General features: G+C 42.7%; 1 protein-coding gene across 1 annotated transcript in view; it reads left to right on the top strand.

The window, feature by feature from the left end:
* Window positions 1–26,049, top strand: part of FLT3 (fms related receptor tyrosine kinase 3) — a 46,884-nt gene that overhangs the window by 5,570 nt on the left and 15,265 nt on the right. The window contains exons 2-10 of the mRNA XM_037378420.1: window positions 8,283–8,407; window positions 10,038–10,240; window positions 11,025–11,140; window positions 13,398–13,515; window positions 15,811–15,947; window positions 16,541–16,680; window positions 16,762–16,915; window positions 21,609–21,774; window positions 25,719–25,825. Coding sequence (XP_037234317.1) covers window positions 8,283–8,407; window positions 10,038–10,240; window positions 11,025–11,140; window positions 13,398–13,515; window positions 15,811–15,947; window positions 16,541–16,680; window positions 16,762–16,915; window positions 21,609–21,774; window positions 25,719–25,825 — 1,266 coding nt within the window. The remainder of the gene's footprint in view (window positions 1–8,282; window positions 8,408–10,037; window positions 10,241–11,024; window positions 11,141–13,397; window positions 13,516–15,810; window positions 15,948–16,540; window positions 16,681–16,761; window positions 16,916–21,608; window positions 21,775–25,718; window positions 25,826–26,049) is intronic.

Genomic DNA, 26,049 nt, shown 5'->3' with positions numbered 1-26,049 from the left:
GACCACCACCTCTCTGGGCAATCTGTGCCAGTGCTCAGTCACCCACATGGTGAAAAAGTTTGTACTCATTGCCTCTGGTCCTGTCACCGGGCGCCACTGAAAAAAGCCTGGCTTCATCCTCTTTGCAACCTCCCTTCAGGAATTTATACACATTGATAAGGTCTCCCTGAGTCTTCTCTTCTGCTGACTGAAGAGTCCCAGCTCCCTCAGCCTTTCCTCATAGGAGAGATGCTCCAGTCCCTTCATCATCTTTGTGGCCCTTTGCTGGACTTTCTCCAGTATGTCCATGTCTCTTTCATACTGAGGAGCCCTCAACAGGACACAGAGCAGCAGATGTGTCCTCACCAGTGCTGAGTAGAGGGGAAGGACCTCTACCTGCTGGCAAAACACCTCCTAATGTGGCCCAGGATAGTTCACCATACTTAGTGGGGTGGAAAGGTTTGGGTGATGAGGGAGCCAAGAAGCAGCTCCCTTGAGAGGACGGAAGATGTGGGCAAGAAGCAGAAGAAGAACCAGCCACAGTGTAGGCTGTTCCTCAGAAAGGGAGGTTGCCATGGTAGCTGAGGTTCACTGCTTTTTCAGCCACTTTTCAGCCACTTCCCAAAAAGGGGTGTCCTCAGCAGTCCCAGTTATTCTTTATAAACCGGACCACAAGTGGCTGGGATGGCCCAAACTGTGGGTAGAGCAACAGGGATTTCCATGAGCTCCCAGTGAGCACCAGCCTCAGCAGAGAAGTCACCATGGGATCACAACCTGGGGGGGCTGTGGAAGGGCTGTCATTCATTCAGCTAGTCCCATGCAAAGCAGACAAAGTGAATAATAACAAACAAAATAACAGCTCAGCTCTTTGAGCAGCGCCTTTATCTCGGACTCACAGGGAAGGTAGATGGAAAGTTACCTTAGTGAAATGAAAGGCAAATAAGGGTTTGAATACACCCCTGCAGTCCTTTCTCACCCAAGCCCAGGTAAACAAAAAACAGAAGAGGCAGGACAGAGAGATAACAGAGCTAAATGTCTTGCTTGCTTCAGTCTTCAGCAGCTAAGTCATGCTAAGAATTTTTTTTCAGATAAAACCTGAGTTACTGACATAGACTGAAAGCTCAGGAAGGTGATTTCAAAGCAAATCTACAAATTAAGGAGCAACGTGGTGCTAGGGCCAGTTCGTATTCAGCAAAGAAGCCTGCAACAGCTAAAGGGGTTGGGCTGCTCGTAACTGTACATAATCCCTCACTAACAGCAGCTCATTCCCGGAGGAACAGCAAGTCCCATGTATGCAAGAGGGCTGGTCTGAAATGTGGTAGAAATATATAAATAAGTCAAACTGGATTGTTACTCATCCTGGCTTAAGTGAATGCTGAAATCACAACATGAATCACAGAGCATGATTTGGATATCAGGCTGCAACAGAATAAATGGCAAAAGTAGTCAGTGAAGTTGGATATGTAGTAGTATCATGTGAAAAATACGCCTGCACTTCATGTCATCATTAGCTTATTTTTACTACACAAGACACTGAAGCAAACTTACCTGTAAGTAATCAGTAAGAAACCAGGAGTAGCTCTGCTGACTCCCAGTTACCTGTTTTGTTGGAGGAGGTTTTGTGTGGTTCTCTGGCAAGGGAGTGCAAAAGGCATCCTCAGTGTGATAACTTATTTTAAATCTTCAGTCATCTCAACTATTCTTTGTTAAAATCTCTGCATAATTTCTAAGCTGGCTGCAATGAACTGTAGGCAGGGCTGCTGACTGTCCTACTCCAGGAAGAAAGATATTAGCACTGAATGGTGTAATTTTGTCCAAAAGGTGAAGTTTGCTGAAATCTGCACCAAAACTATGTTAGGACATAACAAGAGAGAGGACAAATTCTTGGAAATGGTGGCCAAGTCATTAGGTTTATAAAAAGAAAATGTGGAACAGTAAATTTCTTGCAGCTGTTTTCATCTGGGACCTGAAAATGGAGAGCTGAGGAAAAGATGAGAAAATCAAAAATACAGAAAATTAATTTGCAGACAGTCTTCTCTGCTGCATGTGGCAAACTATGTTGGAGTAGGTGGGTCTTGGCAATGACATTCCCGAGGCAGATTGAACGAACTTCTTTCTTTTTCATACTTTAAAAGGAGATCTTGTAGATTCAGGCATAGATTAGATTTGGAAGGACTAGGTAAGCAAATTTCTTAGACAGAGGCAGTGTAGTTCTACTACAGAAGCTGACATTGAGTGAGTAAGTTATCAATCAGCAGAACCCTTTTCTGGCACTTTCACTGGCTGAATTAGAAATGGTTATTCACAGTGACAAGTTCTGGTTTAGTATTTCATTAGAAGAAACACTATTGAGACCTCTATAATGAATAGGGGCACCACCTACTTGAAGATATTCCGCTGAGTTGGAAGTTTTTAATGTATATGCATGAGTTGTTCTTGTGCAAAAAATACTTGGTTTTTTTTTGTCATATTTTCAAAATTATAGTACTGAGTCAGAATCCTGTCTGAGCCATGCAAGGACAGCATGCTACCGGCTACCCTAGAAAGGGTCGGTATTTTTAAGCTTTCTGTCTTTACATAGAAGATCAGGAAATATTTGCTGGAGACCCTGTGGAAGAAAAGAGAGGGAAAAAAAAAATCAGATATCTTCATCAATGATTTCCTTAATGTATGAAAGAATTTACAAGTAATTTTTTGTTTCACATTTCATTTCCTAAGAATAAAAACCTGCAGGGCAGCTCCTTCACAAGGAAACAGGAGCCACAACTGGCCGAGCCCGTTACCAGCTGGGAAAATACCCCCGGGCTTCGGGAGGGCGGCGTGGCCAGCCCCCGCGGAGCACTGAGCCGGGGGAGCTGGGGGGGCTGCGCGGGCTGTGCCGGGCTGCGCGAGGCTGTGCGGGGCTGTGCGGGGCTGTGCCGGGCTGCGCGGCACTGTGCGGGATGCACGGGGCTGTGCGGGGCTGTGCGGGGCTGTGCCGGGCTGTGCGGAGCTGTGCCGGGCTGTGCGGGGCTGTGCGGGATGCGCGTGGCTGTGCGGATCTGTGCCGGTCTGTGCGGGGCTGTGCGGGATGCACGGGGCTGTGCGGGGCTGTGCGGAGCTGTGCCGGGCTGTGCGGGGCTGTGCGGGGCTGTGCGGAGCTGTGCCGGGCTGTGCGGGGCTGTGCGGGATGCGCGGGGCTGTGCGGGGCTGTGCGGGGCTGTGCGGAGCTGTGCCGGGCTGTGCGGGGCTGTGCGGGATGCGCGGGGCTGTGCGGGGCTGTGCGGGGCTGTGCCGGGCTGTGCGGGCTGCCCTGGGCTGCGCGGGCTGTGCTGGGCTGCGCGGGGCGGCGACGCCCCCTGGCGGCCGCTGCCTGCCCTCCCCCGGGGCCCTCCCCGCTGTAGCGTTGGCGTTGGCAGCTCTCGGTCCCGGTGCTCGGAGACGCCTCTCTCGGGCGGAAGAGCGCCGGGAAGAACCAGGATGTAACGGCATTGCCTGGACGGCCCCAGGGGGTAAAAGTGCGGGGGGGGGGGGGGTGTACATGTGCAGATCCAGGTGGAAAAATCCTCCAGGTGGAGGGTTGCAGGCAATGGCAAACAAGACTGGCAGGTGACAGTAACATTCCTTCATGCAGCATAATATCAATGTCACTTCTCATCATTACTTTTTGACTTGGCACGTAGAGCCTAATTAAGCACTTTCCGAAATTGCGAGGCCTCCCCTACTCCCTTCTTCTCGCCACTTTCCTGCTTAGTGATTCAAGCCTAGAGTTTCTTTGTGCCCTTCCACTAAACCCTCCTGAAGAGCCACCACACTCTACAGGCTTTTTTTTTCTGCCTCAAATCTCAATCATGCTTGAACGTCACTGTGAATAATTAAATCAATTAATGTTGGTTGTAATTAACTGGTAAGACCAGATAAATGACTGGTCCTGACCTAGACATACCCCTTACAACTGGTCACAATTAGCATGAGCTGCAACAGAGGCATCTTGTCACCCACCTTGCTTGGTAAACCTTGTTCTAACGTGTTTATTACTCTGCAACATGAAGCAGTATCTCTGGCCCCATCATCATGAGAGAGGGAACTCACAGGTCGCATTTTTTTGGAAGCTAGGAGTTATTTAAGCTGAAAGGGTGAAGATATTGAGGCAGGAAGATGTGGTAAAAGATGGGGAAGGAGGAAAGTTAAGTTTGATGGGAGAGAAATAAGATATGGGTAAAAGGTTCTTTCTACCTATCCTGTCTCCTTCTGATTTTTGCCATATTTATATTGAGTAAAATTCTCACTTCAGGATCCACCACTTCAAGGGTGATTTGAGAAAAAGGCAGCCACAGGCAAAGGTGTGGATTTTTTAAGAGTTAATGCATACATATTAGGCTTATCCATGTCACCACTATTACAAATTTGTTCCTGGCAGCACATGACTGTGGAAGAATTATAGCTTTCCTGGAGAAAAGGCTCTTCCTTTTCTGATCTTGTGTAGGTCTTAGAGAAATACATTACATTGAAAAAAAGAAAATGAAAGCATGAATGAGCCTTTCAGAAGAAGCAGAATCAAGGAAAAACATTGGGAAAATGGTAATGCTCTGATTCACTGCCTTGATCTTTCAGCTTCTAGCTGGCCTCTCCAGGGACTGCTATTGTGGTCTGCATGTCAGTCATCCTCCCAAAAGCCCAAAGTAAGCACTGGGCTTTGGGTCAGAGAACACCTACCTTCTCTGATCAGGAAGAAAATTTTGGAAAGTTGATCCAGAGAGTGTCACCCAGAAAAGAGTTCAGAAGACAAATTAAGAAGCAAAACACAGTTGGCTTTATGTAAGTATCCTGAGCTGTAAAGCAGAGTGGAAGATTGTTCCATGTCTAGGAAAGGCCTAACCGCTGTGTAAAATACTAGTCATCCTGAGCAGAACACAAACACAAGATGCATCCCTTGGTATGAAGAGAAAGGTTTTCTCTTCATCCTTCGCAGTGTTCCAGTTCCTCAGCTATTGATGAACTCAGACTTTCAGCATATTTTGGAGTGGCTTTCCCAGTTTTCCAAAGGCTACTTTAGTCATGCCCCATTTGAAAATTAAATTTCCTAAGCAGTTTCATTAGGAGAACCATGTGATAGCTTCTTGGTTTGATACCTCCCCAGTAGATTCAATCCTTTCTTCTCAGCACTGTAACATGTAAGCCCACTTCTTGACTTGTACAGGCATTTCCCCCTGTATGTGCCTACACATCATGATGAAATCCTGGCTCCATTTATGGCAGCTAGAGGTTTGTCTGACTGCAGTGAGAACAGGATTTCTCCTACTGCATTTATTTTTTTATAGCCTATAAAAAGATAATGAAGATGGAAAGCAGGCATAAACAAACATTGTTCAGAGGCAGCAATTTATTTCCATTCCAGCTTCACCACAGTTTGTCAGTACACGGTATGATTACACATGCTACATATTTGATATTCCTTACCCAGTGCTTATTTTGGGCTTTTGGGAGGATGACTGACATGCAGACCACAATAGCAGTCCCTGGAGAGGCCAGCTAGAAGCTGAAAGATCAAGGCAGTGAATCAGAGCATTACCATTTTCCCAATGTTTTTCCTTGATTCTGCTTCTTCTGAAAGGCTCATTCATGCTTTCATTTTCTATTTTTTCAATGTAATGTATTTCTCTAAGACCTACGCTAGTTTAAGCCATTCCATGTCGTGTAAATACTCCTGGCTATCACATCACTCATTTCTTCTCACTGTAAAGCAGCTGGAATCACCTCAGGTTCAAAATATCCTTTCTTACCCAAAAAAAAAACTTTCTGGATTTCACAGGAATAAACGTAGGGGACAGAAGTGACAAGCTCTAGCAGTTAACAGGACAAGGAGTCCCGTTTTCTCTTACACATGAGGGTGTCAGGGTGCTTACTACTCCCTCTTCCAGCATATGCTCCCACATACCGTCCCTTACAGATGCAGTTCCAGTTCATCAGACACCTTGTTTGCATGTCTTGCTCACAGTCTGGTCGCTACATCTGACTGCTTCTGCCTAACTTTTAGCCAGAAATCTTTTCCCTGTTGGTGTTTAATTAAACCTTTCTCTTGCCTACTGCGGTGTTAGGCATCCTCCTAACAGGGCAATGTGAGCAAAGCAGAGTAATGCCAGGGATAAATTGGCTGGGCTTGTACAATCAGAAGCTAAAATTATTTGCAGATCAGAAAGCTGAAGCAAGGGGATGCTCAACAGGTCAATGAGTTGAACTTTTGAGGTCATATTTTCAAGTGGTTTCAGCTGTTATGTCTTGCAGATCAGTGGATATAGGTGGGTTCCTATGCCTAAGCCCCTGGCTGTGAGACAGTCAGATGGTCTCTGGTTTGAAAAGGGTGAAAGGTAAAGTGGCCAATGAACAGAAGTGGAGACAGGTAAGCAGAGAAGGACTTGGTGAAAGGCTAGTGGGAGGGCTGGAAAGCTGGGTTGCATCAATGGGGATGAATTCGCCATGCTTGGTATAGATACCTAATGCATACCTGCCTTTCAGTTACCCTCTGGCACTCATCATCTCAAGAAGTGCCAACATTATCTTTATAGCTATCAGAGGGAGGTACGTGTCTCCACAAAGAAGTCCTGTGCACCTTTCTTAGGGATGACAGGCAGATGGACAAGATCTGCCTCAGAGGTCTGCAAAAGCAGGCCATTGCCTGTGTATACTGTGGAAAGGTGGCACCCAAAATGAAGTGTATGTTCAGTGTCCGAATGACTCAGTCTTAACCCACGTTTGCCTAGAGGGCTAAGAAGAGGTTGTCAAAGTGTTGCCAGCTTAGAGCTCAGGCAGCTGCAGAAGGCACAAATGTCAAAGAGGAGACGGCAGCTACTTTTACTTCTTTCTTCCTTCTTCCAGTTTTGCTCCTTCCATCACCTGCAGAAAGTCTCATTACATTCATCTTTCAAGCACTTCCTGATATATTTGCCTTTATCCTCCTTTCAGCTCTGCACTTTTCTTTATGTTCAACCATCTCAGGAGCTGAAAGGGGGTGGGGGGGAGAAGCAAAAAAATAAAGCAAAGCAAAAAACCAAGACTTGAGGGCAAAAATTTCCCAGGTCACCAGGAGAGAGATGTTACTTTATGATTCAGTGCTTATTTGTTCTGTTGAGGGCTGGCTTTAGGGACTTAATGGAAATCGGGTACATTTCACCCTGCCAGTTTTGCAGTCTTATTTCTGTGTATCTTGTTTATGTGCAGTGATGGGAACATGGTTACTGTATGGCTGCTTTAAGGCTGAAAGGTGACTTTTCAAGCTGCACTCCCTACAGAAAAGCTCATATGAAGCATTCCAGAGAGATGATGCCTTTGAGGTACCAGAAGCTTTCCCACACTTCTCCTTATGCATAAGGAGAAATGACATTTGCTACTCTTGCCAGGACTGGGACCTGGCAAGTGACCTACTCTGGCTGTATAGGCTCCTGGGGCATGACAACCAGGGCAGTATGGAGAAAGGAGAAGGCAGGAGAAAGCCATGGGCTTATTCTTCCTAGACCTCCACTTTCCACACCTGCTTTCCTCAAAATAGTGGCAACCACTGCTTTGTTTGCTTCCTAGAGGGGAAAGAGCACAAGCCTGTGAATGGCAGCTCAAGGGAAGAAGTATCTAACCTGGACCTCACTTGCAAGCTGCTGGGGGGCACAAACCCACTCCAGGATGGCTCGGGAGAGTGTCCAATTTGTCAGGTCAAATACAGCCTGTCCTGGAGAGAAGGGAAAGGGAAGACTAGATCTTGAGTCCTTGGGTGTGCTGAGCGTGGTCTTTAAAGGCAAGCTGGAGGACTTTATTTTGCCATTGCTGTGAGCAGGAGCGAGAGGTTCTGGCGGAGTGTTTCTGACTTGGACACCACCTTCGTGCCTATGGAAGGGATGGTGCATGGTCATCATCTGGCTCACCACAGGCAAGCACCTGTGGCTGCAGGGTTTGGTGCTGCAGGGCTTTTTCAGACACACTGATGCAGAAGTGATCTGCAAGAGGGAGCCTGTGTTTTATAATGTGGTTTCTAAAGAAGCCTTCATAACACGTAAGTGCTTTTGTCTTTAGACATTTTCTGCAATTTTATGTGGCATACTTCTAAAGTGTGATGTATCTGTGCTTTTGAAAGGTTTTCCAAATAGTGCTTCCACTCAGCTTCAATACACAAATGCAGTTTGCAAATGCACATGATAAATCTGCATATTCCTTTTGCCTTTTTTAAAAAGATGTAATCTTTCTACAGAGTTGCTGTATTTTATTTTTACTAAAATTATTATTCCTGAGCAGAGATCTAGACATGATTACATCTGTTTTCTATTTCTGTGTTACAGTTCTTGTTATGACAGCAGTTACTTTCACTTCTGCAATGAAGCAAAATAGATCTGAGATTATGTGTGTGTTTATCAGCCAGAAGGATGAAGGTTCAGGAACACCAGAGACATTGGTATCTTCTAAGGTAATTTAACAAAGAACAAGTTGCTTATAAAATATTCCTATCCATTCCAGAAATGCCTTCCCAGAAGTTTACAACACCCTCAACCTTTAGGCTGTGGGGATGTCACAGTCAGAATAACCAAGATTAGGCCGAATACAGAAAATTAGAGAGAAATACATATCACAAATCATACTTTGAAACTGTAAACAAATAAGTACCAGTTTTCTCTAAAAATGAACTTCAATTGCTTCCCTGATGCTGTCTCACATCAGCATGCCTGAATATTGCTTGAAGTGTATCATTTTAAAAAACTACATGCCCTTAAGACGGATTGCCAAGGCCATGGTGTGAACTGGTGGCCTGCCATGGTGTGTGTGTGCCACGACTGCTGGAACCCATGGGGAAGCTGTACCACTCTCTGTTCCCACCACCAAAGCCCAAAATCCCTGCTGGGTCCAAGTCTTGACTGAGACACCAAAGCTGGATAAGGAATCAAATATGAATTTTTGTTCCTTCTCTTCTGACTCAGAATGGCAGATGGCCAAGAAGAGGTGGTGTACAACTAGGTTATAAAGCAGCTGAGACCTGCGATTAAAATATTTCCTGAGGGTTCTTGTTTCAAGATAGTCTTATGAAATCTTTTTAATTCCTGGACAAATAAATCAATAATTCAGATAAGACATGAAGGTATACCAGCCAAAGCTGTGCTGTCCTTGTATCTGACAAGGCAGAGTATGGCTGTCATCTGTAGATACTTCTCAGATCAAGTGAAGGAAAAAAGAAGGAGCAAGGAATAAGAAGAACAAACTGGTCAAGCACAGTGCAGGGCAAAGGATGCGATGAACTCCATCCCTTCATAAACTTACGCCAGGTAAATTTCACCCATCAAAGCAAGTGAGACATTTAGGACTACTCTTCAGATGCAGCTATTTGCTTGCCATCTTTTTGCTGCAGCTAAACTTAGAGACGCACTAAATCTGTCAGTGGCTTTCAGAATGACTGTGGAATATTCTCTTTCTGTTTCTGGTGCTCTTTTAGCCGTTTGCAGTGGTAAAGAAATGAAAGGTGTGAAGGTGCCCAGCCCAAATGTTCCTTACCTAGTAAAGCCCCCAAAAAGTTGAGGAGCAGTCTAGCCAGATGATGCTGTGACAAGCAGTAGGATGCTAAAAAAGGAGAAAAAATTCTGACCCTGCCTTTATGTTGAGGTTGCAAACAGAAAAGTAGTATTATAATTCTGTCTTCCTATGGTTCTACTTGAAAGAAAACAAAAATGAGAGTAAAAAATAGTCTATATCATTACAGGACATTATCATGTTTCTGGCTAAAATTGTTCTGTGATGTCTGTCTAGAGAACAGAATTGACTAATTCAACAGTAACCCTATAGTGTTTCCTCGTGCAGTAGAATTCAACTTATTTATGAATCAGTCCAAAAGTTGAAATGAAAAAAAAAAAAAACCTAAACCAAACAAAATGAAGGTAAGATGAAGGTGTTATTTCAGTATAATTTGAATTCATATTTGGTCATTGTGATGCATTATTAAGTTGTGAACGCTTTTCCAGAAAAGCATCCTTTAAAATATTTGAGTGCAAAAAAAGCAAGTAAAACTAATTGCTAATAAATTTATAACAATCTGTCCTCCTGCATTGCAGATTTCTAACAATCTGGAAGACCTTGGGTGTTACTTAAATTCTCAAGGAACAGGGAACATCTATGAACCAACCAAAAATGTGGAAGTCAACGTGTTTGAAGATATTGAATTAAGAGTAATAATGAACATTTCAAAGATCATTTCCTGTTTTTGGTTCTTTAAAGAGAGCAAAGCCTGTAAACTTTCCTTGGACTCAGAGAATCGGTAAGTCAAGTGATGTACTGGATCAAATATCCTGTAAGAGATCATTTATTTTAGGGTGCAAATGGAATATTTTCTGTAACAGTGCTTCTGTTTGATTTCATGTTGTGCATTATCTTTTTAAATCTTCAAACCTTTCTTAAATGTTGTTACCTGGCAGCACATTGCTGATTGTCGTTTAGACACATGTATACATATGAATCTTAAAGCCAATAATAGTTTGAAATAAGCTTGTTCTTTTAAATTTTATAGCATCATACATAAGGGTCTCCGGGGACTTTCTGACACATCAATTCAAGCTTTGTAGTGCTCATGTGAGGCAAAATTGTGATTTTATAGTCAAAGAAACTAAGGCATGAAGAATTATATGACTTGGCAGGGTTACACTGCAGATCTAAAACAACAGCAGCAACAGCATCCCAATTCTCACAGCCAAACCTGGGCTGCAGCCTGAGCCTGGATTATTGCCTCCCCCTGCAAAACATGCAGGATGGGGATGTAGGTAAAGCACTTCGCTGTGGACCTCCCCAGCTCTCTTAGGCTCAAGAAGTCCATCCTTCCCAACCCTCAGCATTAAGTGTGTGGTACCTGTGGTTGTTAAGTTCCTGTGTGCTGCTTGTTTAGGAAGATACATGATGAAAACACTTTAGGCTGAAGGGTGCTGTGTAAATAATGGATACTAGTATCTCTGAAGGGGTTTTGCAAGAGCTAAAGAGCTAACGTTTTATTGTGTGTGCTGCATATTACCTTCTAGATAACAAATACAGCTTTGCTTTCTGTTTTATAGATATGTTACGTCTTTGGCTTTTTCCCAAATAAAAGAAGCACAAGCTGGAAATTACACCCTCTCGGTCATAAGTAAAACTGGTAATTATACAGTAGTTGTGCCTGTTCTCATCAGAAGTAAGTATATCTCCGATGGAAGGGGTCACTCCATCAATAGGGTCGGGGGGAGAGGCTCAAATTCACCAAAAGTATTGAAGCTCTCGCATCCTGCATTTCAAGCGTGTTCCTATATTTGAATAGGACTTGGAGCTGTCCTCAGAGGCTGAAGTCAAAACCACAGACTGCCTGACAGTTAGCTTTTGCTAGTCAATAAACTATGAAAATGAACAAATAAAGATGTAAATGCATGACAGCTCTCTTCTGCACTGTGAGAGGTTCCCCTCTGTGCCAAAAGGGACAAACTGAGGGTGGCTTTTGTGGCTTTTTTGTGGGCTAGATTTGTTTCCTTGCATCTTAACCCATTTATTCTTGGTGTTGCCAGCTGGGCTGTTCTCTGGAGCAGATCAGGATGTCCCTTTTATATTCCGGTCTCTGGCACTCCAAAGTCACACTGACCCACAGCCACGTCTCTGCCCATGCCTGCCCCTGGCTCTCTGCACAGCTTTTCCTTTTGCAGTTCTTGAGCAGCAAGAGACACTACTGAGGGAAGGGGAAAGAGAAGGTCCCTCTTCTCTGTGCCAGCCTTTACCTGTCTGTTGGGTTTCAGGGTAAAATCCATCAGTACTGCAGCTGCTCAGTACAAGGGTGCCAGAGAAGCTGAGATTTTAACTGCTGTTAAATGCTCATGACAGAGCACCCGCAAGACGCAGCTTTCTGAAAGGCTCACAGTAGAAGCAGATTTGATTGAATTTTCTCAAGGATCACCCAAGGGACATCTCTGCTGCAAAGGCAACTGCTGCAATAAAGTTCAACCTTCTGTTTCTAAGTAGGGATGTCCAAGAATGTCTTTTAAAAAAAAAGACCTACATTGACATGACTTTTTTTAACAGAAGAGAAATACTATATTATTTTGTCTGAAAAGGGCCAAATTTAAAGATAAAATTAAAAAATGAAAAATAAATTTCAAAGAAAGGAAGGCAAAACATCAACCCAAGCACCTAAAAGACTGGCAAACCCTTCTAAAGACAGGTTTAACAAGCATCACTGTTCTTCTTGTTTTTAATAAACTGTGACTAATCAACAATTTTTGTTCCCTCTTTGTTTTTAAAGCATTTCTTCTTTTTTACTTTTTTTCTTTCTCAGGTGTCAGAAGTGTCACCTCCAGTCTCTCCTTGTTTTATTTGAAGGCCTATTGCATATCTCAATTAAAATTATAACAGCTTCATTGAGGGGACAGGCTATTAAATCTTTAATTAAAATTATCTTCTCTATATATCAATTAGGCTTTAGAGGTAAAAAATGTTAGTACATGTGCAAGCACAAGTAGTTCAGAACAGTCTTGATAAAGATCTTTTCCATATCAAGTGCTTGGATTGCATTCTCTTTGCTTCTGTAAATCTAATATAATAATTACATCTCTCATAAAATCTGCCAGGCTAGATGTGAATCCTTCGACTAAGATGTGAATCTCTGTAGGTGAAAAAAAAAACACTTCTAGGCCCAGCTTATACGAGATAAATGAAGAAAGAAATTAGAAATCCAAAAGTATTAGTTTCACCTTAGCCTGTCACCTTGCAGGCAATGGAAGTATGACTCTAAAGAAAATTTCACTGTTCTGTGTGGAAGCTGTAATTTCATTGTAAGATGACCTAAAACCAGACTCAGTGCTTTTCATTTTGAGTGAGATCTTTAGCAGTCTTAATACATTAAATTTTTGTGCTTAGTTCAAGTCTGCGCCTGATGGGTTCAGTGGGCTGGGAGCTGCCTAGGAACCTTTTTCCCCTTGGGTTACAGATACAGGATAAAGTCTGCTGGTTATCAGAAGTCATTACCACCCGTTGTTTTTCCATCCGATCTGTATCCGATCTGGCTGAGTAACATGCAGCTATCCCATTTTGTATAGCTGTCGTCCCAACAGATACTTCACCAAAGGCCATGGGCTTGGGATGTGATTTCGAAAGGTATCTGTGCTCCTGCCCAGTGAAATGAATAGCAACCACAGCAAATTAACACCCTTCAAAATCAGTTTCAAGCTTATCCTCTGGTGTATGGAGGCAGGCTTTTGATACAGGGAAGCTGTACATTTAGCAATTAAGGCTGAAAAACTCATGAGACCAACCCACAATATCTCTAGGGCAGAGTAATTTTCTATTCCCTCAGTGCTGAAACCTCCTGAAACAAATTACAGCTCCGTAACTTCATGTATTATGAAATGAGCAAAACGCTGTTTCAAAATTATTTCAGCATTCTTAAACATTTGCATGATTTTTAACAGAGAAACCAGGCAAACCCTGTTTCAGGAAAAGGGAAAAATCAAATGCTATTGAATGCCTATCTGAGAGCTACCCGCAGCCCTCTGTGGAGTGGATATTTTGCAAAACACCTGAAAGGAGGTATGGTGTATGTTTATATGCATGTTGAATTTCGAGACTGAAGGTTTACTACCTTCTGAGGAGGAAGGGGGAGGCTTTGTACTGCTTGCTGTGCCTAGTAAGCTGGGGAGATAACCGAAGAGCTTTTGGGTCACAATTTTTGGAGACGGGCTCTGCTGGGTTGCACACCCACATGCTGGTTGAAAACCTGTGTCTGCATGATCCACTTTTAGATGCTGCAACACATTTTTCCTAGAAATTTTGGCTGTTGTGCTTTTTTGGAAATTTTCAACTCTTAGCTTGAAAAAAGTTATTCCAGATTCTAGTATTTTGATGTCACAAGAGCAAATCAAATGTATCTTGTCTCCTTCTAGTTTTTCACATTTTTTGGAAATATGAATCATAGAATCATAGAATGGTTTGGGTTAGAAGGACCTTTAAAGGTCATCTAGTCCACCCTGCCCTGCAATGAGCAGGGACATTTTCAGCTAGATCAGGTTTCTCAGAGCCCTGTCCAACCTGGCCTTGTATGTTTCCAGGGATGGGGCATCTACCACGGCTTTGAGCAACCTGTTCCAATGTTTCACCGCCCTCATTGTAAAAATTTTCTTCCTTATATCTAGTCTGAATCTACCCTCTTTTATTTTAAAACCATCACCCCTTGTCCTATTACAACAGGCCCTGCTAAAAAGTTTGTCCCCATCTTTCTTATAACCCCCCTGTACGTGCTGGAAGGCTGCTCTAAGGTGATCCTAGAGCCTTCTCTTCTCCAGGCTGAATGACCCCAACTCTCTCAGCCTGTCTTCATAGGAGAGGTGCTCCAGTCCTCCATTTTTGTAGCCATGCTCTGGACCTGCTCCAACAGGTCCATGTCTTTCCTGTGCTGAGGACCCCAGAGCTGAACACAGCGCTCCAGGTGGGGTCTCACCAGAGTGGAGGGGCAGAATCACCTCCCTCAACCTGCTGGCCAGGCTGCTTTTGATACAGCCCAGGATTTGGTTGGCCTCCTGGGCTGCGAGCACACATTGTCAGCTCACGTCCAGCTTTTCATCCACCAGCACCCCCAAGTCCTCCGCAGGGCTGCTCTCAATCCCTTCATCCCCCAGCTTGTATTGATACTGGGGGCTGCCTGGACCCAGGTACAAGGACCTTGCACTTGTCTTTGTTGAACCTCATGATGTTCACATGGGCCCACTTCTCAAGCTTGTCCAGGTCCCTCTGGATGGCATCCCAGCCCTCAGGCATGTCAACGGCACCACTCAGCTTGGCGTCATCTGCAGACTTGCTGAAGGTGCACACAATCCCACTGTCTATGTCATTGATGAAGATCTTAAACAGTACTGGTCCCAGTACAGACCCTTGAGGGACACCACTTGTCACCAGACTCCATCTGGACATTGAGCTGTTGACCACAACCCTCTGGATGCAACCATCCAACCAATTTCTCATCCACTGAACGGTCCACCCATCAAATCCACGTCTCTCCCATTTAGAGCGAAGGATGTTGGGGGAGACTGTGTTAAAGGCCTCACAGAAGCCCAGATAGATGACATCTGTAGCTCTTCCCTTGTCCACTGATGTAGTCACTCCATTATAGAAGGCCACTAGCTTGGTCAGGCAGGACTTACCCTTGGTGAAGCCATGCTGCAGATCTCCTCGCTGTCCTCCATATGCCTTAGCGTAGCTTCTAGGAGGAGCTGTTCCATGATCTTCCCAGGTACCGAGGTGAAGCTGACACATCAGTACTTCCCAGGAGCCGTCTTTCTACCCTTTTTAAAAATGAGTGCAATGTTTCCTTTTTTCCAGTCACCAGGGACCTCACCTGAAGCATTAGAGCTGGGAAAATACTATAAGGGATCATAATTTTCTGAGCTAAACTTTTTTTTTTCCATTCTACTTATATATAAAGTTGATTCTATTAACAGCAGGAATAATGCCTTTCTCTGCAGCACGGCAGTTTCAGACCTGGGTCTCATAACAGCCACTGGATTTGCAGCCGCTCCCACCACCAGGAATTCTGAGACGTGGTGTGAAAGCTCAGCCTCTATGATTTCACCCTTTTTCAGATTTTAGTCACAGCATTACCTATCTATGAGCCAGTTTGAGCATATTCAGGTCATTTAAGCTCATATTTCTGCCTAGGCTGTGACATTTTTATTTTCTTATCTTCACCTTTCCTAGTTCCTTTTTATTCAGCTATGTAAGATCAAGTTTTCCCACTATTGTTAGCATATTCTCATGGCTTGGATATTTGTCAGATTTATTTGCTTGTGGTTAACCAAATAAGTCAATGAATAATTGTGCTTGTAATTGCAGTTGCCCTGATAAAATGCATGAAGAAACTGGGGAAATAGATGGCATACAGAAGGTACAACATGAATTATTTCAAACTTATATATGGTGCTGCGCTGCTAATGACCTGGGCAGAGAATGCACCAGCCTCTTTACAATAGGTAACTTCCCTCTAAGGTTTACTTATACGCAAGCTGGGTCCTGCCACTGAAGTTAGTTGCACTTCTCATCTGAGTACGCTTTCTGGGCTAAGCTGCTTGTTTTCAATCACTGGAACAAATCTAACAGTGAACACGATTGCTCTGTCACATGTTTAAAACTTAATTCTAATAGCTACTTGTTGTCTCTGGAAAAAATGTCTTACCCTTCTATGTTTGCTAAGCATTCATCAACTTTGTCTTCATGCTTTTAGGACCGTGTTGCATGGAAACACTCTTTCCAAGTGTTCTCAAATATATAAACATGAATAATTATAAATTAATATATAAATTCCGGTTTCTTTGTTTTTTTAAATAAACCTACCTGAGCTAAGCTCTGTGCCCTATAGATACCCTGTAAATTATGACAAAATTTGGTTTGAGACATCTAGATCAAATAAATTTACAAACTTCATGATTAGTGAGTAATCGTCCCAAATTCTAATTATCGTATTAATGGATGTCTATACAGCGTTAGCAGAAAAAATGTAGATCTAACCAAACATTTTTCCGGGCAAAGTGACAGTTGTTTCAGTGACTATGTTTTGATTTTGTAGATTTAAATGAAAGACAAGCAGCGCCTTTACCTGAATTACTTCTTAAAGTTGGGGAACCATTGCTGATCAGATGCAGAGCTGTTCACCATAATTATAAATTCAGAATAAAATTAGCTTTTGAAAAAAAAGAAGTTGAGCAGGTGAGAAGACGCGGTGTATTTTAAAATATGTAATGTTGGGCACTATCAACTGATTAAATGGGAATCTCTGTTGAAAACTAGGATCGCCAGTTTGAAGGATTAGAATATCAAACAGATCTCTCGGCAATTCGGATCCAGTATGTGTTTGCTTCAGCAGCAGGAAGAAGTGATAGTGGACATTATACCTGTTCCTCTACCGTTCATCCGAATCAAACTGCTTTGGTTACAGTTTTAGGTAATTCTAACCCCTGGTGTTAATGTTGTCCCTCAGTTGTTTTACTTTGTTTTCCACGTGGCAGCTCTTTGCTTGCAGACCTGTAGATTTGGCACTTAGGGACATGGTTTAGTGGTGGACTTGTCAGTGTTAGATTAATGGCTGGACCCGATGACCTTAAGGGTCTTTTCCAACCTAAATGATTCTATGATTCCATGATTCTGTGCAGCATATGTTTATTATTCCTTTCCTAAGGAAAAAGTCTGTTTGTACTTACTGGCAGTCCAGGAGAGCCAAGAGACTAATCTGAACTGAGTCATTCTGGTATCTGAAGATAATTAACCTTTTCTTTATATTGCTTTTCAAATAAGTCCCATTAAAAGGCAGTGCTTTTAGAATTGAAATGACATTATACTGTTCAGAGATTTTGTCTACATGATTGTTTCAATGGTATCTCTAGAAACACAAGCTGGGATTCATCTCATGTTCTTGTAAGAGACTCTCAGCCAGTGTGACTTTTTGTCATAGCAGCTTTTTGTGGGGACACAAAGCTCTCAGGTCCCCAGAGGGCCTTCCTGGCAGGGGGGGTAGTGTAGTTGAGTAGCCCTTCTCTGTGCCACCAACTCGGGCGCAGGCAGCTGCAGAGTGCATACAAACAGCTGGAGGTAGAACACTGTTTCTGGAGCCAGCCAAGAGCATAAACTGCACAGCCTACCCACGTGTTCAGCTGTTAATGCTCCATGTATTAGTTTGGCCAAAGTCTGGAATGACCAGTGACCGGTTTCAGCTAATGTGAGGGAGAAATGTCCTGCTGTGACCCCAGTATAGGTTTTGAAAAGCTGTAGCCATGGCCCCAGTCTCCTCCTCACCACTTGCTCCCACTGCATCTTCCTTCCACTTACCTACGGCACCTCCACCCCACCTTTGGTGCTCCTTTGGATGTGGGGAGGTAAGGCAGAGGTTCTCGTGGCATCTGCTCCACTGTTTTTTATGGTACCTTTTAGTGCTCTTATACAGAAAAAAACCAGATACAAAATCTGTACCAGGCCTGACCTGGGTCTAACAGGAAGGAGTCAAATAGTTGGAAGGTTCTTGGTAGTCACCTCTCCCACCCAAAACCCAGAACAAATGAGAAATGACCGTTTCTTCTCTTACGGCGAGGGAATGACTGACATGTGGCCAGTTGGGTTCACCAAATTTTTTTATGGAAAAGTAAATCTAGGGAAGAATTTTAGCTCCAAAACCTGTGGAACTGGTAGCAGAAAAGAAATAAAAAGTTTTACATTAACGGAGAATGTAAGCCCCAGAGAGACAAAGAATAGCAAGTGTTGACACAGCTGGCAAAGTGCCATGCAGTAGTGCTGCTGCAGCTGTGATGGATCTGAAGGAAAAACTGGAACTAGAGCGACAGCTGCTCCAGCATTCTTGGTTGTTCTGGGTGTCTCCTGCTTTCCAGGTGCTGAAGGGAACCATCCTCCTAACACCCAGCTACGCAAGGCCTGAATTTTTTAAAAATCAAAAGCATACCAAAGGAAACCTCATTCTGCTTAAGCAGCATGTTGATTTAGAAGCCAATGGTATTGGAAGTTAGTCCAGAACAGCCTCAACTGAAAACCTTGTTTCTCAGATGGAAATAATATATGAATAGGCATAACTCTGGAAATAAGGCATAAAAAGGAAAGCCGTAGTTAGGACCATGCTGCTGGATTAGGCACCGGGTGTAGTTTTCTGCCTGGTGTACCTGGAGATGGAGTCTGTAGCCCTGAGAACAAGGCTTTCTGAAGCACTCACCACACATTTGACCTTAGACGTAGTTGCTCTCAGCGTTTAAAACACCCAGGCTGTAGGAATAGTAGGAAGAGAGAACACTTACCCATCTCTTCAGAAATTACTTTCCCAGTGCAATATCCTCTTCTCAGCTCTTGCCTACCACTGAGCAGGAAGTTCTCTCATCAGTTACAATAACTGAGTGCAGCACCTGGGCATTTTTTCTACACATACCTTAGCAAATAGAAAGGTAGGGGTGAGGGGTAGTGTAGAGGTAAAGCAAGATCTGCTTCTTTCTCAGTACTGGTGCCCAGTTCAGAAATAGTGGCTTCTTGGATCCATAAATTATCAGGTGTGAGTATGTGTCACAGTAACGGGATACTTGAGTCACTGTCTCTGGAAAGATGTATTTCTGAGTGGGGTATTTTTTGACTGGGTTATGCCAGGCTACAATGATTGTCTGCACACTTCTTTAATACCCCTTATGCCACCAAAACTTCTGAGAGCTCATTGGTTCTTCTGATGAAAAAAAATCTATTCATTTACCTACATGATGGATTAAAGTGGGGGGATGTTGCCATACCTAGCTAACAGCCATGCTTCTCTCTCCAAGTTTATAGAGGAACATCCTGTATTTCTGATCCACCCCAGCCTTTAGCCTAATGTATTCATGACAGCCATTGTTGGTGTGAATTTGTGATAGCATGCCAGGTTCCATTTCGGCAGTGATACAGATATACAGTTCACTCAGTGGTCCGTGTCACAGAGTAGCAGTTTCTGAAATGATCAGCATCCTGCCTTTAAACTGTCACTGTGCATGAGTCAGCATCTGTGGCTACACACTGGGAATGGTTGTGACGTAATTTAACCAAGAGAAGACTGATCTGGTTGGCACATACCACGTTGCCTGGGGAGCCTGGCTAGCATGACTACATCGATGAATAGTCTACGAATTTCTAATAATGCCTTGCAGCCAGACAGCTCTGGTTTGCTCTTTGCTAATTGATACTTCACCAATGTATCCCATCTTGTGTATCTGGTCAGGTCTGGTGAGGTGCTTAGGCCACTTTAAAACATAACAGAGATCATGCCAACAACGGCAGCTGCAAGGCTCTTTGTTTCTGCAGTTCTTACGCTCAATTTCCCCCAGTGCTGAATAAAGAATTTTTAGCGCTATGCAACCTTGATTCAGGAATATGCAAGCTATTTTGCAACACCTTAGGTTTAAAACAACAAATAAACAAATGGGATAAATACAGAGACTTGAAAGCTTTGATATGAGCCTCAAGAATTTCATCTCATCTCTCTGTCATTACTCAATAATCATCTTCATTGTTTCTCTGGCAGAAATACACTTAAACCTGCCAAAAAATTATAAGCCAAGCAATAATGTGCTATTTTCCTTCTCCTTCAAAAAAGAAACTACTTTCTCTGAGTTGTTTTCCAGAGAAACGACATACCCTGCTCCAAGGTCCTTGCGTGCACTCTGGAAAAAGCCTTTCCTCTTGGCTGGTGGTGTTGGTAACAGTACATCCAGAGATGACATGCTGCCCAGAAGGATAAGGTCGAAAGATCATTCAAAGAAGATGAAGATCCAATTTATGAAACCAATAAGCCTTTAATATTAAAAAGTAGGAGAACAGTCATGAAAGGAATCGCTTCTTGTTTTAAAATACTGACATTTTTGTGGTTTATGTGGGAGTTTCCAGATAGTATTTTTTTAAACCTGTAAGCTAGACAGAGATAACACATGCCAAGGAGAATGTAGGGTTACAACCATAAGAAAAACACTCAAAAGGAGAAACCCAGCCCAGCAATACTTCTGCAGTGCAGTTTTGTCACCATGTGGCTGGTTAAACACTGGCACAAGTTTCCCAGATTTTGCAGAGTCTACATCCTCGGAGATACCCAAACTCAGCTGGACATGGCTCTGAGCAACCTCATCTAGTTAGGCCTGCTCTGAGCAGGAGCTGGACTAGACATCTCCAGAGATGTCTTCCACTGTATATGATTCTGTGATTTTTGCAGAGCTTATTCTAGCCCCACTGATGCCTTTAGAACAGCCTCTTCCCACATGTGTCCGCTGTTCGGTTTCTTTGGGTGGGATTCATTTCTCATCATGAGACATTTAGCCCCAGCAATGACTTTGGTTCCTTCAGTAGTCAGTGTCAAAAAACAGATATGTCCATAAGCAGTTCAGTACATCTTTGTTATCTTCTGTTATAGGATGGGTTACATCTGGACATGCCTGTCTCATTCCACTGAGTTTATCAGAGGTCTAAGCAAGTAGCTTAGGTGGGTCACTGAACTTCAGACAGCTCCAGTAGGTGAAATTAATCCTACCCTAGCAGAGCAAGTACCAGCAGCTCATGTTTCACACAGATCTTCAAAACATTTTTTCATGTTGCTGTTGTCTTGCATCAAATATGTCTAATTTAGATGGAGAAATAAAGAAGCAGCTTCAAGTCTCATTTGCAAAATCTTCAGCTCATGTCAGGGAAGGAGAAAAAACTGCTACCAATATCTGTGCTGGTGTTGCCACCTGGTTTTGTTCCCTGTTAGAGGAAAGCCAGGAGATGCAGCTGTAATGCCTGGAACACACACCTAAAACAAACCAAATAAATAATGACATTGTTGGCCTTGTGGTTCTGTAGGACAGCTTGGGGAGAAATGTCAGACTATTTTGGAAGGGCTCTGGTCTGACCAAATATGCATCTTCAGCAGGCTCAGATAATTCTTCTACAGCTGAACACAATGACACCATTTCAATACTATTTTGAAGTGTTATCTTATTTTGATTAAAAGGATGCCTTCTGTGATGTGACATGGTGCTTTTTTTTTGCTTGCAATAACCAAAACAAAAAACATACAGGCATCAAAATTCCTTCAGTAAGCAGTACAGCCTTTGTAACATAATATAATTTTTAATTTTATTTTTTTTTTTTAGAAAAGGGTTTTATAAATATAACCGACTCTAAAGAAGATTTTGAAATTGGTGAGGAAGAGTTTTGCTTCGAAGTTAACTTTACAGCTTATCCACCAGTTAGATGCATGTGGCTGTTTTCCCAAAAAACATTTCCATGTAAACAAAGTTACAGCATGGATGGACGCAGGTACTTGAATTTTTTGCAATAATTTGATATAATAATGTTTCTTCTTTGTATCTCATTTGAACTGCTTACTGTCCATGTTTTGTACTCTCTTTGTGTTTTTAAAATGTGGATGGGCCACGTGATAAAGGTGTGTTGACAAAAGGCACTCAAACATTATTTTGGCTTTCAACAGCAATTAATGTAGATAACTTGTAGAATCACTGTATTTTCCATGTTATAATGAACCTTTTGGTAAGTTATGCATCTGGCAACCCCTTAGTTTACATGCACTTTGCCATTCCCTTTCTCTCTAATGTTATTTCTCAGTTACAGATCTGTTGTAGTTCTTACACTGGACCACAAGTTCTACATGTCCCCTTCTGTCATCCTCTTCTTGATGATGTTCCCAGTGTCTTTCAAACTGCTCAAATCAAGCCCAGGGCTCTATAGTTTCCCAGGCCACTGCTAGATCTCTTTGACTGTGCCACAGAAACATACCGTTCTGCTCATTACCCAGGTCATGTATTCTTCTGCTGCTGAAAAACATGTTTTTGAATAAACCTGTTAGTTATCTACCTTTTTTGTTATTTCCTACAATGAAGTTCTGGCATGAGTTCTCTTTAAGGCTAATGTTTTCTCCATTCCCTAGGCTTTCTAATTTCTTGATAACTTTATCTAATTTCCTTCAGAGTTTCTTTCAGAGTGGTCCCATGGCTTTCAAGGTAACAGCTTTTATTCACCTCAATGAAAATAAAGTCAAGCTGCTCTTTTAAAGTTTTAGCCGTAAAACTAAGCAGGACCTAGGCAGGAGTTAAAGTGGCTGCACTGTTTTTTTTGCATATTCTTAAAACCTCTCAGCATCTGCATAGAACTGTGTCTTAGCCTGGATTATGCTTCTTATGATTTCTTTCCTTTAGTATTTTGGTACATGATTTTATCTGTTAGCTTGTCAAGTCATCTCTTGCAACAGACTGGCCTTTTCATCTGCATCAGGTAGTATATTGGAGTCAGACCTTCACAAGGTTCAGAGACAGCTCCGTTCAGATCAGTAAATTGTCATCTCCTGGCAATGGTCACAGGAACTCTGTCCCTGCTGATAAAGTGAGGGCTGTCAGCAAACTTTGATAGTGTCGGGTGGGTGTTGGTGACTAATCTGCAATGCATGACATGGGCTAGGCAGATCTGTTCTTTGTGGTCAAGACTGGTTTTGGAAATGAGGTCTCAGGAGGTCTCAGGGGACAGCCACAAACACTTGCTCATCCTTGCCCAATAGGTACCTCCCTCCAGCTGATAATGCTGAGCTGATTTGCTTTGCAGCTGGGACGGATCTTTCTCCAGGAGTCATTTTCGCTTGGATGATTGACAGCTGGTGCAAACTCAATCCAGATAAGAAGGTGCTAGGGACTGGGCCAACAATAACAATTTTGAGAACTCTTGAAATAGCTTAGGTAACCCTCATTAATCGGTAAGGTGCAGCTGCTGGTGGCCTGGGATTTGTGAGTCACTTCAGATAGCCTTTGCAGCGCACGAGGGGGGGTTGCTGAGGGCTGACCACCACCTGCTGGACAGGGAAAAGTCCAGCCTGTGCCCCTGGAGCAGCGGGCACATCCTGGGCTGGCCACTGCCACAGCCGTGACCACAGCCACATCACCACCCCCAGCATCCCTGGAGCTTGGCCTGGAGGCTGCTTCAGAGATAACTGAGCCACCCCTCTGACTGCCCTGTCGATGAAATACTTTTTTTAAAAAAAATAATATTTAATGTAGGTAGTTACACTTCATGTTTATCATCCTATTTATTTTATGAAAAATATAATTGAGACAAAAATACATTAATTTGGTAATTATTTCATCTGACAAGTACATTCTTCTGCACAAACATCCTCCACCACTATCCAGTTTTGATTGAATACTAGCACTGGATAGACACATCTCACCTGAGGAAGAAGAGTAAGGGTAGATATTTCATTCAGTTTGAAGCCTCCAGAAGCAGCCAGGGGTACAGAGGTCAGGAGATTCTGCCTGCAAGCTGTAGCACCGCAGATTTCAATGTGATTTTTAAAGCAGAAACAAAACAAAAAAGTTAATCACGTCTTAACGTATTATGAGTCTAAATTTGCGTATTTTAGTTGACTTCTGTGTAATCCCATCTCCCAACACTTCTACTTTATTCCTTTCATATCCTTTTTCATTTCCTGTTTTTTCTCTTTTTTTTATTTCTGCCATTTCCTTATCAAGTTGTTCCTTCTGATTATAGATTGTATTAAATGTTATAATTAACTGTCCTCTTCTTTAGCTTTTGATATCAAGTCCCAAGGATTCATCTCTCCTGTCACTGCCCTGAAGCGTTTTCAGACATTCCTTCTGAATTTCCATTTTCTATTTGCTTTTCTCGTCTCTCTGTTTTAGCACACTGCTGATTTTCACTTCCCTCCTAAGAGCAAATGAGTTTTCATACACAGAATAACTCCTGTAAAATTTTTAATATTTATTTCCCATCCCCTTATATTTTCAGGTATCAAAGACATTCTTTTTAAATTATTTTCTCATTATTTCATTAGGATTTAACCCTGTAGACCTAGGATTTCAAAAGCAACGAATGATTTGTGGTTCCTCCTACCTTCAGTATCCATTTTGAGGCAGCTTAAAAGGGATCTGATTTTAAAACCTCTCTGAGTTCAGGGATATGTCTTAAAGACCATTTCAGATTAAGACACTTGAAAGTCAGTAAGTATATGGAGGTGTTGTGTTAGTCAGAAGGCAAAATCAGTCAGAAGGTTTCAATGACTTTTCCTGGTTTAGAATTGTAAGGTGATACTGGGTTCCTTTCTATATATCTTGCTTAATGAGAAGTACCTGGATTTTAGTTGTCTAGATTTCAAGCTCGTTACTGCTTTCTCTTACTTTGCAAATTGCTGGTATGAGCCGTTGTTTTTCTCTCTGCTTCAAGCTCCCTGATATATCTGCTTGCCTTTACCACTAAAACTGAGCTGGGGCCCTCCTACCCAGTTATCCTTGTGTAATCAGCCAGCACATCTGTCCCCAAAATGCCAGCAACTAAACCTAACAGATTTTCTGAAGTGCTTTTCTAATGATGATAAACTGCAATAGCTGCCATTTAGAACTGGCAATCCTCCTGACAACAATAACCTAGTCAAAGAGACGGAAATAGGATGCCATCTCTCTAAGGTGATCTATTCCCTTCTCACTACCTCATCCTGTGTCCCGTAAACCAAAAAAAATTACTCATCAGGTCAGTCATGCATGAATCTCTAAGTCTCTGCCATCCTTCCTGTTAGCTTCTGTCCAGGGACTTGTTAGAGCCCTCCCCCACCATCTCCATTGTCACAAGCCATCTCCTGCACGGTTTGGGTCTTGGCTGCTGCCATCCCTTGGACCAAAGGCCACAAGTATTAGTGGAAGGCTGGCCTTCCTCCTGCAGAAATGTCTTGACGGTTGGTGCTTTGTCTCATTGACAGTGAACTGATGATGATGATCTCATTTCTGAGTTTCCTTCAGATCTTTCCATTTGGAGAGGTTTATCTCATATGATCCTACCTGTCATTGTTATTTCCTGATACTGTTTATCATATCAAATAGACACTCCCATCAAAATCCTTTGGAGAATAGCAAATCCTATCCTTTGCCGATCTTAACATCTGTGCCAGGATGTGTTATATACCTTGTCTTCCAATGGATTGGTAACAAAATCACAGCCTGACAGCCCACATGCACTCCAGGAACTATGAGAAAAATTGCAGAATGAAATCAATACTGACAGAAAAAATATCCTCTCATCAATTCAGTTACATTCTGTGGTTTATATTCTCTAAGCAAAACTAATATCATTTGGGTTCCTCATTAGATGGTGTTGAATTGTTTCAAACATATATATGTCATGACTACACTTAAAATCTTTTTTAAATCAGTCTTTTGTCCTTTTACCATCTCTCCTTTGCTACACAGCATTTCATCAAGATTCTGTGACCACCAGCATCAGTCTGGGATATATGTATTTTATGCTGAAAATGATGATACGGTCATGACAAAAAAATTCACTCTGTATGTGAGAAGTAAGTGAGAAAACCCCTGTGAAGATTTGGTGAAGTCTGCAATTTTGCCACTGATATAAATGGAGATATGTTGCTTTTCCTTTGATATTCTGCATTTCATTTACATAGATTTATTGTTATAAATGGAGGAGCACAAGGCAAAAATGTGATTCTCTTGACACTGCACTACACTACTGAAATCCAGGCACAGGGTCAGAGAAGGATGCCGGCTGCTTGTGGGCCGT

Source organism: Falco rusticolus, chromosome 2, assembly GCF_015220075.1.
Source record: "Falco rusticolus isolate bFalRus1 chromosome 2, bFalRus1.pri, whole genome shotgun sequence".
Lineage (NCBI taxonomy): Eukaryota > Metazoa > Chordata > Aves > Falconiformes > Falconidae > Falco > Falco rusticolus.
This window is presented reverse-complemented; position numbering and strand designations above follow the sequence as displayed.